The sequence below is a fragment of the Poecile atricapillus genome, chromosome 1 (genome assembly GCF_030490865.1).
Source record: "Poecile atricapillus isolate bPoeAtr1 chromosome 1, bPoeAtr1.hap1, whole genome shotgun sequence".
In the NCBI taxonomy this organism is placed as follows: domain Eukaryota; kingdom Metazoa; phylum Chordata; class Aves; order Passeriformes; family Paridae; genus Poecile; species Poecile atricapillus.
In genome coordinates this window covers 119,841,189-119,858,688 of record NC_081249.1, presented here as the reverse complement: position 1 = coordinate 119,858,688, position 17,500 = coordinate 119,841,189, and the positions used below count along the sequence as shown (strand labels likewise).

Sequence of the window (17,500 nt, the reverse complement as noted above, 5' to 3'; positions counted from 1 at the left end):
TCTGCTCTGGGTTGGTCTCGTGCACACCAGGTGAAATAACCTGCCTGGGGGCAACAGCTGAACCTGTCCTTCAGTCAGAGAAAGGGGAAAAACTTGAAGACAGCTCATTCTCCCAGAGATATTTCCAATAATCTTCAGGGAACAATCCATATCAGGAATGTTTTTATTTATAAGCCCAGGCTTTAAATTGGCACAGCTGTTAAAATTGATATTTTTGTTGATATGCTGAGTAATGTGGGACATGGTGTTTTTCCCTAATCCATTTGCTGTTCCCAGTTTAGTGCCTTTAATCCAAGCGGATTCAATTTTGTTGAATTTGCTGGTTTCTAGCAGAAGGATGTTTTTCTTCTCTTTGTTTCCCACAGACACTTTCCTCAAAATAGCTACTGAAGCTTCAATTTATACAGAAGTGCTTGATACTGTCAGTTCCTGTTAGCATGAATTCAGCACATTTGTACCCACAGATGCAGGTTCTATTAAACCAGCCCAGTGATGTTTCCTGTTATTTATAAACTGCTGCACAGAATGTTTCCAAGGGGGAAAAATACCCCTATGAAAATGAATTTTGCAAAGTCAAAAAAGTTGAACTTTTAGTGTGCATTTTTAGCCTTTACATCTAAAGCTGAGTTTGGGCTTCACAAGAACTTTCATGTCACATTTGTAAAGCTGAGGGAAATTCAAGACAGAGCTTTATAACCACAGTAACCCCAGAGGTAGTTTTGTAATAATAAATAGTCAAAAAATATTTTATCTTCATGGTGTCAGTGTTGTGATGTCCCTCTGTGCAGTCTAACCCAGACCTCAGGTTTTTTCACCTTGGATACCTTGTTGGGTTAGAATTGCCTCTTTGGATTGCAGGAACTCACTTTTCTAAGGCATCAGCCTGAGGTTCTGCTGCAGGAAACACATCTCAGGTACCTCAGCATCCACTGGTGCCCATCCCTTCCCTGCTCCTCACCTATTCCAGGGTTCCTATTTCTCTCCACTCCTCTCAGCCCCCCAAGGTGAGCTGGTTTTGGGAAGTTTGGTGCCTTTTGCTCTGCATGGAAACATTGGAATCATCTCTCCATTCTTTCACGGTGTTTTACCAAAAAAAACCAGAAACACCCTGAGCCTTGGATGAGTCCTGGAGCATCCCAAGGGCTGCAGGGGCTCCAGCAGCTCTGCCTGAGCAGCGTTTATTCCTTGTTGGCAAGGAGCTGAATTCCACAACCATGCTCTTGGAGCATCAACCAACCCAGGAAAAGAAGATTTGAAAATTGCACCTCCCTGCATTTCTTTGAGATTTAATATCTTCTGGCCCCATGTTAGCACTGCCTAAATTTTATCTCATTTGCCTAAATTATCAGGAGTTTCACAGAGGCAAGCTTTGAAAATTTTGCTTATCATGATCAACCTAATCTCTGTCCATTTCTATCAAGGGTTTGTCCTCTGCTTTACCCTAGGGCAGAATTAATTTGTGCACGAATTCTGTGCTTGCTTTAGTTATAACTCCTCACCTTCCAATTTGCCAGAGCATGAATTTACTTTCACGTCACAGGGGTGGGGAGAAGGTGTGGTCTGAGCACTTTCCCAGGCACTGGAGCTGCATTTATTTAACCTCAAAGATCTCATTCAAATGTTGACCTTGGTGGAAGAAAATTCCGAGCTGTGACCTTGAGGCCAGAGAGATTGGGAAGGAAAATGAAAAAACACAGCTGATTTGAAGTGTTGACACTTTGAGGATCTAACTTTTCTTAGTTGTAAAACTCTCTGAACAAGATGTGAACAGCAATACCAAACCTGGCTTTTGTATGTGTTTATTTCAAGAGCAGAAATGTTCATATTTTGGCTCAGAAGCTTTCCTTTTGTGTGTTTTATCAGGTTCAGCTGAAGTTTATATTCAAACCATTCACTGTCTTGCTTTTTTTCTTTTAAATTTTAACTAGCTAGCAACTGAAACTAGTTAGATGACAGAGGAAATGAACTAAAATAATCATATATATAAGTATATATATATCATATATACTTTTTGGACTTAATACAGTAACAATTAATGCAATTTTGGTTTTAAATTTTGGCAAAGTCAAAAGCTACAACATTTTTCCTTTATCCTGTGTACAACACTGAAAACTTCATATATCTAATAACAATACAACAATAAATAGATCTGATAAAAATAAAGGGTGAAGGGCTTTTTTAAGCTTTTCTGGCCAAAGCTGAAAGCAGCAGCGAGGAATGAAGGGCTTCCTGCAGTTGCTGGAAGTGTTAGAGCTCATTTTGCACATGCCATTCTGCCAGCCTCAGCTGTTCTGGGTGAGGATGAGACTCTGTGCAAACATGAGTCAGGAAATTTGCTTGTGGGACAGTAGGAATTGGAACTCGATATGCAGCAGGCCCGTGGAGGAGTTGCTATGAGGTGATTTGTGATTTAAAGCATCGAGGATCACTGGGATCTAGCATTTTTTAAAGGGGGCTTTCTTTTTTCCTTCACACCCTGTTCCCCCCAAAACTGATATTCAGACTTGTATTTGTAAACTTAATGGGTTTATTTTTGAAAATGCTTGTCTTTGACTTTGTCTCTTCATAATGCAGTAAGTTTAACTGTGCTCCGTTCCCTTCACATTTTAAATCAAATTATTTGGCATCTTCTGTTTAAAAGCACCATTGCTTTATGCTTGTGGCTCTGGCTTTCATCAGTGACACAAATCTGGTGGTTTTGCAGTGCCAAGGGACTGGGCTTCACTTATCCCCTCAAACAAGGACCCCCAGCAGTATTTTGAATAGAGACTTCAGCACTTCTGCCACCTACCTGAAATAAATTTGCTGTCAGGTCTTTGCTCAGCTCTGGCCAATCTGTATTTCTCTTCAGAGCTGCCCATTCTGCCTTAGTGTGAGCACTTTATACTTTCCAGCTGAAAATAAACTTGGGCTCTTTTTCTTAAAACCCCTCTGAAATAGCCTTGATTTTATTTATTACAGAATGGGTAAACAATGAAAGAAGGGGTTTTTTACCTTTCTGCCTATTCCAGTGAAGCATATGGAGGGAAAATAGAGCAAGTAGTGTCTGTCTTAAGCAATAAATGAAATTTATTAGAATTAGCTAATAGAATTAGCTAGAACCATGGAATGGTTTGGGTTGGAAAGAACCACAAAAGTCATCTGGTTCCACCCTCCCTGCCATGGGCAGGGGATGCTTTCCTCTATCCCAGGCTGCTCAGAGCCCCATCCCACCTAACCTTGGACATTTCCAGGGATCCAGGGGCAGCCACAGCTTCTCTGGGCAGCCTGTGCCTCCCCATCCTCACAGGGAACCATTTCTTCCCAATACTGAAAGCAAACCTGCCTTCCTTCAGCTTAAGACTCCTACCCCTTGTTGTGTCACTCCCCCCCTTGGGAAGAGCTCCTCTCCATCCCTCTTGTAACCCCTGCAGACACTGGGAAACTGCTGGAAGGTCTCCCTGCAGCCTCCTCTGCTCCAGGCTGAGCAGCCCCAGCTCTCTCAGCTGTCAGATCCACAGGATTTGTGGCTGGAGAGCCCTGCAGGATCCCCCATGAGGAGCATTCCTCAGGCAGTGCTTCCATCAGAGGTGATTCTGTTCCCTGGGTTGTTAGCTGGGACTGAGGATTATCTTCAATTAGAGACTTACTCAAGGGCCAGGATCCAACCATGAATTTATAGTTTTGTCACTGGTGGTGCCATGAGCTGGAGGGATGAGTCAGTGGCTGTGCTCCTGTCTGCTTGCTCACAGAGGGAAAGGAAGGTGGGAAAGAGAGAAGGTGGAAACTGGGAACATTTCTGCATTCCAGGGCAGGAGTCCTCCTGCAGCTGGAGGAAAGCTTGGAGGACTTCTGAGCTTATCCAAAGCACTTCTTATTTCATTGTGCCTTTAAGCAATACTCAAATCTGAGTATTTAAATTGTTTGCAAACATGTATTTATACACCCTAGGAAAAAAATGGTGGTGGTTTATTATTATGTGTGTCTGCTAAAATAAGAGGAGTTCGTGGACCACAAACAAGATCTGGATTTCTGGAGTTTCTGTCAAAAACCACTCCCCTTGTAACTGATAAAGTTGGGAACCTCGTTATTATGAGCAACCTTGGGAAAACATCTGAGTTGCCTAAAATTCATGTTGTACATATTGTTATCTCTGGGTAGCTGCTGCTTCAAGCCAGCCATGAAAGATTCAAATTTAATTAAGGCTTTTCATAATTCTGAAGGGCATCTTGCTCACAGTGAATATGTCTGTTAAATATTATGTTCCTTTTGGACACAATAAGTCATAGTTTTACATAGAGAATATAGGTTAAGAAATTTGCAATGGACATTGGCTCTGAGCACAACAGTTCTACCAGAGATTTTTGCATTTTATTTGAAATGCAAATCTCAGATGAGGACCTAGAGTGTAAAACTAGCTTAGCAAAATAAATTTCAGGAATTCAGACCAGTTTGCTCTGTCTGCACTTCCTGGAAGATCTCATTGCTCAGGCAGTTGTAACAAACAGGGTTGCAATATCTCTGTGGGCTGGGCTCTAAATTAGTATGAGCGTGTGGCTTAGAAGGGATGATAATAATTTAGACTTATGTCTGCTTAACAGTAAAACTTTGGCTATTCATAGCAAGGAATTTTTACTGATCAGGCCAAAAAGTAAATTCTTTTCCTCCTAGAGACCTGAAAAGGTGAGTAGCCTGGTTCTTCTATTTTTCTGGCATAGGAATTAATCTAATAAATCTTAAATTTGATGATATTAAAGCTTGTATTGTAATGTGAGAGGTAGCTTTTGTTCAGTCCTTGCCAAAGCTGAAAAATCTTAGGGTTTTTTTTTTTTAATATATATATATTTACATAAGTAAATAAGTCATGGTGTTCTGCATCTGTTGATGTCATTCAGGAATGGAAACTGTAAAAAAGATTTGTGATTAAAATACCAGCAAATAGACAGATCCTCTTTGAGGGGCTGTTACAAGTGTGTTCTCATTTAATAATGTTTTAAAAAGAATCCCCAGCTGGAGATATTTCTGTAGAATGAGATCAGCAATGGTAGCTGAAAGCCCAGGAGATCTAACAAGCTCTTTTCAGAAGAGCCAAACTGTAAGAAGGGAGTGTCTGGGAAAGTGAGACTTGCCTGGAGCACAAGCAACAGGTCTGTCTAGAAAAAAAAGATGTCAAGCAAGTAATATTACATTATCTCTGCACAGCAAAGAACATTGCTTTTATTAATAAATCCTTCTTTGATCAGCAGGTTTTGTGCAGCCTAGTGCAGCCAGGCAGCAAATTCACCGTGGCTACAGGTGGGAAAATGGGCTGGCTGTGGAGGCAGGGAGGAGATGGAAGATTTATTCTGGTGGAGGTTTTCAGCAAAACTTTCAGGGTTCTGCCAAGCTTTTGACTGGAGGGTTTTTGACAAGTGAATTTCCGAGTTTGTAATGCAGGGTATCAGCGTTTTCTGTACCTTTCTCACCACCTCAAGTGATGGGATGACATCTCACCTGTCAGATTTTCACAAGGAATGTACTCCTGCATTTCTTGTTTGAGCAGCCCACGGAGCAGCAGCTTTCATCACAAACAAGAGTGCAACCTCGAAATACAAACTCTGCACTGTATTTAGCATAAATTTATATTTTCACTCCTTTTCTGCCTTCTATCTCCAAGCCAGAAACCTTCTGCCTTGATTTCCCAGCACAGCTGGTGGCCCTGTGTTCCTGGGGGAGATGCTGGTGGCAGCAGGAAGCCTTGGTGGCCCCCTGGCACCTGTTGGCTGTAGGTGGATTTCCTGTGCCTGAGGTGATTATTCCTCATGGTATGGCTGCTTTGAACCACAGGAAATACTGCAAGGATTGGGATCATTGCACTGAGAGGTCTCTGGTGGCAACAAAAGATGGAATCCTCCCAAAAAACCAACAAGTGGAAGCAGCAGGGTCAGGGGGAGTATCTGGAAAGCTCACGCTTGAAAGGAAGCACTCTGAAATTTTAAGTTTGTATCAGCTGATTAATGACTTTCCAGATTATTCTGAGCACAATTTGCATTATTTCCAGTGCCTTTAAATGAAATCCTTGGGTGACACGTACTTTGGTTAAATTTAGCATTGCTTGTAGATAAAAGATGATTTTGACAAAAAAAAAAAAAAAAACAAACCCAAGGGGCCAAAACCATGCGTTCGTTTAAATTAATTGTAGCCTTGGGTGGCACTAAAGATGAGACATTCTCACATTGCTCTTCAGATCAATGTGATCTGAAGTTAAACCCTGCCTTACCCACTGTGACAAGCCATAAATGGCAGAGTTCAGACTGGAGCATTGCAATTTCTGACTCATCCCTGCATCTGTCTCTCTGGATCCTGGGGTTATCTACATTAACTGGAGCCAACAGAGGATGCTGATAAGCCAGAGTTTCTTAATAAATCAGATTTCTCTTGTGTATGTGGAGAAAAGCCCATCATGGCTCAGGATTCTTCGTTTTCAAGGGAAGAAAATAACTTGGATGGTACAAGTTTTCATTTTAATATTTATTTCAGTGCCAACTACTTGAACTCTCAGCACAAGTAATCCCATGATAAACAGGTATTTCAGCAGCACAGGGACAACAGGCCCCACAAACACAGGTTTTTACATTGTCTTTGCAGGCTGAGTTTATTTATTAGGATTATTGGGATTATTTGAAGGATCTCTCTCTCATCTGACAGGTGTCTTTTGTGCTAGCTGTTAAAATTGAGCCAATTTCAAACCCTAGCTGTTACAAGTTGCTGTGAAAGAAGGCTGAATGCCAAAGGGACCGAATTTCAGCCTTCATGGAATAGAAATCCGAGTTGTGTGTGACTGTGTGGGCTGTGAGAGTGACACGAGCACAGTGCCAATAACACACAGCACACAGGAGCTGTCCCTGCTCCTCGCCCCGTGGCACTGCTCTCGTGCCTCAGCCACCAAGTGATGTGCAAAAGGGATTTATTCCAGAGGGGATTCTTCCTCTGGCAGTGAAATGGGCTGAATAAATTCTTCTCCCCTTCCAAATGTCATCTGTTGGCAGCAGCAGCTGCTGCTTGGCTTGGAGAGTCCAGTGGCACCAGCTCACCAGCAGAGACTCATTCTGGAGGATATTTCTCTTTATTTTGTTATCCCTAATGTCAGATGGTGACATGAATGCATTTAATCCTGTCTTAAAGTAGCAGCAGCAGCTTCAGAGAGCTCATACCCGGGACATTCTGCCTGTTGGAACAGAAGGAATTGGATTTTCAGTGTCACAAAAGAGGGGGTGGGAAGATGGAATGGGGATATAGAAAGGAGGACTAAAAACTGTTTTGGAACTTTCTTTGCTCTGAAGGCAAAAAACCATAAAGCAGAGCTCCTACTTATATAACTTGTATATACTTATATAATATACTTATATTTACTTATATTTACTTATAGAATATACTTATATATACTTATATATACTTATAATTATATATTTACTATTAATATTTATATAAGTATATTTACTTATAATATACTTATATTTACTTATATTTACTTATATATACTTATATAGTAAACTTATATATACTCATAAAATACACTTATATATACACTTTTATAATATACTTATATATACTTATATATACTTATAATTATATATTAACTAATAATATTTATATAAGTATATTTACTTATAATATACTTATATTATACTTATATAATATACTTATATTTACTTATATATACTTATATAATATATTTATATATAATTATATAATATACTTATATAATATACTTATATATACTCCTATAATATATATACTTATATAATATACTTATATATACTTATAATTATATATTTACTATTATTATTTATATAAGTATATTTACTTATAATATATTATACTTACAAGATTTCTGCTTATAGGCTAGATGTGTTTTGCCCCATATCTTCATTCCTTCATTGAACCTCAGCCAATCCTCATTTTTTCCCCACTGAGGAAAAGGATGAAATGCACTGGACTTTGACTCTAGGAAACCCTTGTTGAAGATGAGGGGCAGGAGAATTTCCAGTACTGGAAATTCTTTGGGTTTTTTTCTTCAATTTGCATTTGATTGTTTCAGTAAAATCTCTTTGAAACAATGAAGCAGAGCTCCCAAGTCACCAGTTAAGAATAGGAATTGTTAGTTTTCTATTTACTAGTCTGTACTTTTCTATCCCTAGGCTGCATTACCAAGCTCCAGCGTGGATTTTGTTTGTGTAACCTAATGTATAATGTGCACACTGAAATATATTTTGCCATCAGGCTATTTAGAAATAAATATGGTTTATTTATTTAGAAATAAATATGGTTTCTTCTGTTTTTTCAGTAGAGGGAGTAAAGACGTGAGGAAATTGCAGATGATGGCTTCTGATGCCAGTCACATGCTGGAGGCAGCTCTGGAGCAGATGGATGATATCATTGCAGGTACAGCAATGCTTCTTTCACACCATCCCACCCTGACATTTAACTAGGTTTAGTTTTTAATAATTATCCTCAATTTATCAAGTTATCTGACATGCACATTTCACTATTCACACTCTGGTTCAATATGTGAAATATGAATTCAAGCTGTGTGGAGGAAACTGGAATTAAAATAAAGGAAGTAAAATAAACCCTACAATTTCCCCTCAGACAGGTGAGTATTGAAATAGGAGAGTTTTACTTTGCTTTAAATCTCTGTGGTAGCTTAAACACATCCTCAGACACGTGGTAATATCACATATTTCATATGTTAGGTTCTTATTTATTTATTTTACATATATATTAGTTTATATATTATATGTATTATTATATAAATATTATTATTTATATATAAATTTATATTATATTTATAATATATATTATTTAGGTATTATTTATATAAATATTATTATTTATATATAAATATATTATATTCATAATATATATTATTTAGGTATTATTTATATAAATATTACTATTTCTATATAGATATATTATATTTATAATATATATTATTTATATATAGATATATATTTATATTATATAATATTATATATAAATATTTATATATATTTATATTTTATATTATAAATAAATTTATATGTATTGTTAATATATATAAAATTAAATTTATATTTATTATTTTTATATATATGAATAATTTTTTATTTCTTTCTTTTATTTATGTCTCTTTAAACAAAAGTTTTCACCAGGTCTTCTGGCCAGCTGGGTAATATATAACTGCATCAAACACAGGCACACACAGATGTATATAAATGTGTGCATACATAAAAATATCCATATTTTTTTATTATGCCTCGGGGTTTGTGCTCACACACAGTAGGAGCACCTCAAAGGAGTGTCAGGGTAGGGCCAGGATCTCACGTGTGCACAATTTATATTTATATCTAAATAGTGACACCCAAGCTGAGCCTTCTTCCCTGCTGATGAAGACAATGATATCAGGCTCTTCTTGCTGCATTTGTGCTGCTCCTTGATCCTCCTCCTGCTCCTCCAGGAAAGCTTTCAGTCCAGAAATGGGGCTCCAAATGCCACCACCAGGCTGGGTCATTATCCAGGATTTTTAGTTTAAACAATCACTAGGGTTTGTTTTTTGAATCCTCATGTGAGTCTTTGCTTTATTCTAAAGATTCCAGTTTTAGCACTCTGCTGAGATACACGGAATTGTGAACCTGAATGTGGGGATAGAAATAACTGCAATGACTTTCCACACTGATGGGAAAAACTCCAGGCAAATAGGAAAAATCCCACATTTATTTCCTTGTCCTGAATGCAAAACCTTATTCTAAAGTTTCCAAGATTGAATCTTATTCCAAGATTTCAAACAACGGAAGTTAACTGGGATTTTATTTTCCCACACCTAACAGAAGACACGGATAGGGAAGCACTGAACTTCCCTCAGAGGTGTAAGGAGAAAATAAACAAATCATAATTCATAAAGTAGGAAAATGCAACAGGTTTTAGGCACTGGAAGCCCAGGGATGTGATGGAAGCTGTGCTCAGGAATCACCTGTGCACAAATGGAACTCGCTGTCTCCCTTCTCTGCTGATTTATTCTCTGCACACACTGCAGAGCTCTTGGGTGCACTGATGGTCCCACTCCTCAAAAAAATCCAGAGAATGAAAAAACAACCACTGGATTTAAATTGATTTTCAGATTAAACACTACTTTTTTGTGTGTTTGCTTTTTTCCTGTCAGTTGGGAGCCAAGTCCTGGTTTATGACAAGAAGTGTTCAGTGCTGGGTGTTTTTTCATGCCCTGGAAAGCCAGCCTCATAATAGGTGGCATAACTGATTAAACAGCAACATATGACAGCTTAAGAAAATCATATTTTTTTCCTAAGTTTTGTGCCAGAAAAATAATTGAGGCCAGAGGACAGCTTTGATTTTTGTTGGATGATTGCTTTCAATATTCTTCTTCCAGCTCCTTCTTCAGATTGCTTGTGCCGTACCATTTCAGGGTTTAATCTTGATAAATAAGGAATAGAATTTAATTTCTCCAGGTTTCCACTTGCCTGTGCTGGCAAGTGATGGGGGTAAAAAAAGGTAAAAAAGGTCAAAAAGTAAAAAACTTTTTGAGTTTAAAAAAAGGTAAAAAAACCCCTTTTTTAAACTCAAAAAGACTCAGGTGTGCCAGTGGAATGTGGGGTTTATTTCCACAGTGAAGATGGGCAGCCTCTTCAGGAGAGCTGAATTTGTGAGTTTGCATTAATTATCTTTCCAGTCTCATGTCCAATGCACAACATGGAAAACAGGCTTGAATAAAGATATCTAATAGGAGAACAAAGTTATCTAATGGGAGAAAAAACAAAATATTTCCCAGGAAATGCATCTGTGTGCCCTCATCAATGTTAATTAAATGCTTCCCATATGATTTCAGAGTTGTATCTACCTGTACTACTAAAGAAACATTGATTTATTCCTTTACTTAGGAAAAAAACTCAGTTCTTTGGAAAGGTTGCTTACCTTATTTCTTTATTATTTTCCTTTGTAGGAATAGATAAACCTTTTTAAGACAAGTTAAGTTTGTTGTCACCCTCCTCCAGCCAATGTTCTGTGTGTTCCAGGACAATTTCTTTGAATATTCTGGCATGACTGAAGGACCAAGTAGATCTGCTGAATATATTGAATATAGCTGTTATCCCAATTTGTCTTAAACTGAGGAACAGGATGATTATTCAAGTTTGATTCTCCCTAATTCAATCCTGTAAGCTTCTGTATGAAATTTGGGCAGGGACTGGAAAACAGGAATGGCCTCTTGTCCTGTATGGTGAGAGGAAAAAAATCAGGTAGAAATCACCCTTGAAAGGATGACTGTACTGAACCAAACCAGGAATGAGATTTCCTCAAATATGGGAAAAATCATCTGTACAAATGTAGCTGCTCTTAGAGCTGACAGGAAACAGTAAAAAACCAAAAATTAATTGTAAAGAGTTGTGCTATTTCAGTTCCCTGTCCCCAGATTCTGGGGACAGCTCCAGGATTCAAAGACCCAGGTTAAACTTTGTGGCTGATGTAAACTTAGGCAGCTGATAAAAAAAAGATGTTTTGTTTTGTAGTGAGGCCTGAGTGAGAACTGGGAGAGCCACACGCTTCTCTTGGCCTCAGAAACCTCATCCTGAGGCACAAAATCAGCATTAATCCCATTTTAGAGAACTGAGAAATCCAGAGGTGTATATCTGACATTGCTTAACTTCTGGAGATTGAGTATAAATATATATATATATATATATGCATATGCAAAACCAGCATCCTCTCTCTTTCATCAGCCCTCATTTCTTTGCTTTATTATCATTAAAATATTGGGTTGTGGCCTTGTCCTTTAGGGACATATAGAGAAGAACTATGTGCATATAGAACAAGAACTATATATATTATATATTAGATTTTATATATAACCATACATATTATATATATAATATATATTACAATTATTTACAGAGTTGCAATATATGTATGTATGTATATATGCAAACATATATTACAAGTATTTACAGCTTTGCTATATTTATATTTATATTTATATTTATATTTATATTTATATTTATATTTATATTTATATTTATATTTATATTTATATTTATATTTATATTTATATTTATATTTATATTTATATTTATACAAATATTTATACAAATATTTATATTTATATTTATATTTATATTTATATTTATACAAATATTTATACAAATATTTATACAAATATTTATACAAATATTTATATTTATACACCTATTTGTACAAATATTTATATTTATATATACAAATATTTATATTTATATAAATAGTTTAAAATATTTTTACTATTTTTAAATATTAAATATTAATAAATTTAATATTTGTAAAATTAATATTTATTTTAAATATTTTAAAAAAATAAATATGTATATATTTGTATACAAATATTAATACAAATATATATTAGAGATATTTACAAATTTGCACTTTTAGCCATCCAGTCCCAGAAGTGCCAGCCCTTGCTCCAAGAGGTAACATCTCCACTCCTGATTTTGATTTATTCAGCCAAGGAGCCCCCACTGCAGCCTGTGCTCGTTCTCAGTGCAACACAAAACCTATTAGTGCTCAGACTGCAGCAGGGAGGGAGGATTGGGAGGCAAGATTAACAAATTGAATTTCCCTGATCAAATTTGACAGATAGGTCAGTGTTCCCAAGCCTTTTCTGCCTGGGTACATCTGCACTGATAACCCGCCCTCGTAGCTATAGAAATTAGGCACGCTGAATGATTAGTCTTATTTGACTAAAATAGCAAAAAGGGCTAATGTGATTGTCAATGCACATCACTTATCCATTAGCTGGAGTGGCTTGCACTCCAAACAGAGGCTTCCTCTAAAGAAAGCACCAAATATCAGATCCATCTCCTCATTCTTCATTCAAGGTGCGTGACTTTGGCATTGGCTCCCTCTGAGCTTTAAACAAATCCTTGCTTCTCCTTTTATTCAGCTTTATTAAAATGTGTTTCTTTATAGAGCATTTTTGGTTATTCTTCTACATAATATATCATAACAAAGTAATTAGTTTTCATTTTGCAATTATTTTATATAAAACTGCTTCTCTCCGACATCGATTTTTAAATCCATTATTTCCCTCTGTGATTAGTGGTCATTAATTGTAAGGGCTAAAACCTCCCATCACAATATAGCTTGCTGCAGAGCCTCCTCAAATTCACCAAGTCATCAGTGTAATTACTGAGTTCCCTTTTACCCCTGCAATTATTGCTCACTGGAAAAATAATGAGAAAGTTCAAGGTGTTATCACAGGGGTCTGCACTAATATTTCAGTATTAGCACAGAAAGATTAAAAAAGGAAATACAATTAAAAAGTTGTCCAAGGGGTGTTCATGTTTGAATTCCCTTCTGGGCTGGCAGAATGTTGGTGCTCAGTTCATGGCTTTGGCTGCTGTGTTAGAAACCCAAGGAAAGGCACCTCCAGAGGAAATTGTTCTTTACAGATAAACAGGCTTTTATTTAAGTTTAATACATTTTCCTGATGGGATTTGCCAGCCAGAATTTGAAGGAGGAGCTGTTTGTGGGGATTATTAAATCACCTCTGCTAAGTGATTAGAACTTGGATTCTAAACAAAAAAGCAGCGCTGACACTCGCTTGAGCTCCTTGGGATGGGCTTTGGGTTCTGTGGAATAAAGTTTGCACCGAGTTCCTGGACACATAAAAACAAACCACAATAAAACCACAATATTTCCTGGTGTCCTCATCCTTCATCCCTGGATAACCACATTTCATACAGGACTCACCCATCCTCACAGCACTTTGGTGAAGAGGATGGACACCTCTTCTGCTTCAGGAGGGATTGGAATTGCCCACACAGAGAGCATTTAATCCTAATTTTTGTGTGTGCTGGGGAGGTGCTGCTGTGTCTCTTTTGAAGTCCCTGCTGGGTGACGTGCAGCTGCTGGGCACAGCTGGGACTGTGCAGAATGGCTGGAAAATAACTTCTGGTTTTCCTCTCCAGTTTGTACAGTCCCAGACAATTTTGTACTTTTATCACTTCAATCCTATTCAGGGTTCACAATACTTTCAAATTCAAAATTTGGTTCCTACAACAAAGGTGGACAATTTTTTATAACTGTAATAGGACTCTTTGTAGAGTTTCTCTTCAGAGCACTGAAGTGGTTGTAGTTAAAATAACAATGAGCAAAACAGAACTATTTAAATACCAAATACCTCTAAATACCTTTAAATACCTTCACTGTAGATCAGAGTAAATGGACAACAACATTTGCAGTGGTTTTCTTGTGTTTCCTAAATAAATTCCAATTGTGTCAAAAGGCTGTGCCTCAGTTATGATCAGTGCGTTTTCTTTTTATTTTCTGCTATTTTTCAATCAATTATTAAGGCTATTATTTTTCTGAGCAAAAGAAATAATATCTGATAATATCTAATAATATCCAATAATATCTAACAATATAATACATAATACATAATATATAATATATAATATATAATATATAATATATAATATATAATATATAATATATAATATATAATATATAATATATAATATATAATATATAATATATAATATAAATATAAAATATATAAAAATATATATAAATATATAAATATAAAAATAATCTAGAGCACTTGTTTCTCTTGTTACTGCTATGCATTAAGCAAGGTGAGCATTTGGGAAGTTATAATATTGTGGCTTTTTTAACCATTAACTACAGTGTGTTTATGCATAGATCTTGAAGCAATAGAGATATGAAAAAGGAAATTGCATAGAAAATTGCTTGAAATGAGGTCTTTGATAGAGGAATACATAACTTCCTCTCATAACAGTTCCAGAAAATTATGTGTCAAGAGTGATGAGGGCTTGGGGGGAAGGGACAGATAAAAATTGTGTTTGACCTCTAAGAATCCAGGCTACTAAAGGTTAAAATATAAAAGCTTAACAAAATATTTACGGTTTATAATTTGTGGGGTTTTATTTAATAACACTTAAAATTTGTTTAAGGTGCTGACATTTATCTGCAGATACTTGACTTTGGAAAAGCTGATTATTTAATTCCTCACATATCAACAATAACCAATTTAGGGCAATTAAAGATATTTTAAACATTTGAAAATAGAGCAGTTGGTTGTTCTTCTATTTACTCAGTTCTTCATTTTCAGTGTCAGCCTCACTTTTAATTCTGTTAACCCTACCTAAAACAAATGTGCAGGCTTGGATAACCATCACAGCCACTTGTTACTACACCCAGCTATTTATTAAGGTTTTTATTTGTGTGTAGCTTTTGGGTTAAGCCCTTGCAGAAGATTCCAGGTGCATTTTTGATCTGTGTTTTAGAAGCCTGTGAAAATAAGGGTGTGCTGTGCCCCTGATCCCTTGCCCAGGGTTGCCAGAGCAATCTGACCTTTGGAATTTCCTCAATTTTGAGAGTTTCACTTGGCAGGAGGTCACTCCAGCTGTCCCCAAACACATTTCCCATTCTCACTTTCTCACAATCCCAGCACGGAGACTCCAAATCTTGTTTGCAGGACCCTGGGTTCCCTCTGTAAACAGAGCAGCACTGCAGAATTTACACAGCTGAAAGCACTGAGAGCATCTTTCCTACAAATGTCTGATCATCATCTAAAAAATCAGCTGTTTAAAGTTGTTTTCTGTGAGGCAGAGTGGTCCTTTGAAGGTCCAAACTGATTTGCTGATCAATTTGGTGTTTTACTTCCCTTGCATGTCTTTCTGCCTTTCCAGCAGACAACAAAATTAGGAGTTTTCTTGAAAATGGGAGTTAAAACTAATTCAGAATGGAAAAAAACAATACTTACAGTTTAAATATGCAACTTGAAATTCTTTATTTCTGATAAGATTTTTTTTCTATTTTTTTTTTTGCATAAAAGAGCAAAAATAGTGTCCTAGACACCTACACCAGCTTCCCAAACTGCAGTAATTCATTGCATTTATACCTCTAATTATTTATTATATATTAATTATATAATTATATAATAAATAAATCTTATATTATATATATATATATTATTTATACCAAATAAACTCCATGCACCATTTCTGCTTGTACTGAGTTTTGAGGAAGGGCTGAATAGAAACAGGAACATAAATATCTGCAGATACAACGTGTGGCAAAGAAAGGCAGCTAAACCATGATGGCCAAAACCCCAGGATTGAAAATCTGAGACACAGAGGTCCTTTTGTAGTTGGTGTGATGTGATCTGTCCTTCATGAGTCCGTTGTCAGTGAACAGATTCCTAAGATTTAAATTTAAAGGAGTTTGATATCATTAAATTCAAAATCACGTCTTGTCCACTTTTTATTTTAATCTAATGAAATTGATTTGAGGCTCTTTTTAAAAATGAAAGCAGTGTAATCTCCATGAAACAAGTTTCCTTCATTTTCTCACAAACTGAATGCTCTTACTTCTGCTTATTACAAATAATTACAGATTTTTTGTGCTAGAAACACTGTTTTACTTAGGCTGCTGCTTTCACTGGCCCTAAACACACTCCTTTTTTATGTGCAATAAAAAAAAAAAAAAAAAAGAGAGAAAATTCTTGCAATTATTTTTTAATTCTTGAATAAATAATCATATATTTAATATCTATTATTATATATTTAATAATATATTTAATAATATTTCAGTTTTATATATTATAATATATATAATATATTATAATTGTATATTATATTATATATAATTATATATATTATATTATATATATTATATATTATATAATATTATTATATTATATTATATTGTATTATATATTAATATATTATGTCTTGAAATATATTATATCTTGAAAAAAAATTATATAATAAATAATTCTTGGTCCTGTTTTTCCTGTACAATGAAGGCTCAGCCTCAGATTTCCATCACAGCTGCATAATACATCCTCCTTTATTTTTTTTTTTTCCACCAGGTTGTTTAGCTTGTGTTTCTGGACAGGAGAGACTTCTTTTGTTGTAGCTGTCCCTAAAAGTGCTGCACATCACAGCTCAGGCTCTGGAAGCCTGTAGGAAAGAAGTCTGGGCAATTACACCCAAAATTTGCATCAATAATTGTAGAGAGCTCTTGGAAATTGTCTCAAAGATTGCAGGAGTGATTGTAGGCAGGGCTGAGCTGGGTGAAGCTCTCATCTCAGTGTGGCCATCGGTGTTTCTAGGCTTGGAAATTTTTTTTCCTGCTCATCCAGCTTTAATGGTTGCCTTCCCCTGTAGTTCAAAGATGTGAAAGCAGAGATTTGAGGGGAATAATGTGAGCTGTGATTCAAAACAGGCTGTTTGTGATGTGTTCTGCATCACAGTGGGAGAAGAGAGGCTCGTGTGAGCTCCCTCCTCACTCCTTTTGCAGGAGGCTGAGGAAAGAGGAGGCTGAAATATGGCCTGTCCAGCCTTTACTGCTACTTTGCATAAATTCAATAATTTAATTTAATTTTAATTGCAATTATTTATTTAATTGCATAAATGTCAATAATAAATCAATAATTTATTATTGACATTTTCAAGGCTGTCTTGCTGAGAAAAAGAAAGCTGTGCTTCAAAGA

The 17,500-nt window shown here is 36.2% G+C and overlaps 1 protein-coding gene across 1 annotated transcript in view; it reads left to right on the top strand.

Moving 5' to 3' along the window:
* PPFIBP2 (PPFIA binding protein 2) overlaps positions 1–17,500 on the top strand; it is a 99,731-nt gene that overhangs the window by 10,698 nt on the left and 71,533 nt on the right. The window contains 1 exon segment of the mRNA XM_058830193.1: positions 8,306–8,403. Within this exon segment, the coding sequence (XP_058686176.1) occupies positions 8,337–8,403 (67 nt within the window). The 5' untranslated portion in view covers positions 8,306–8,336.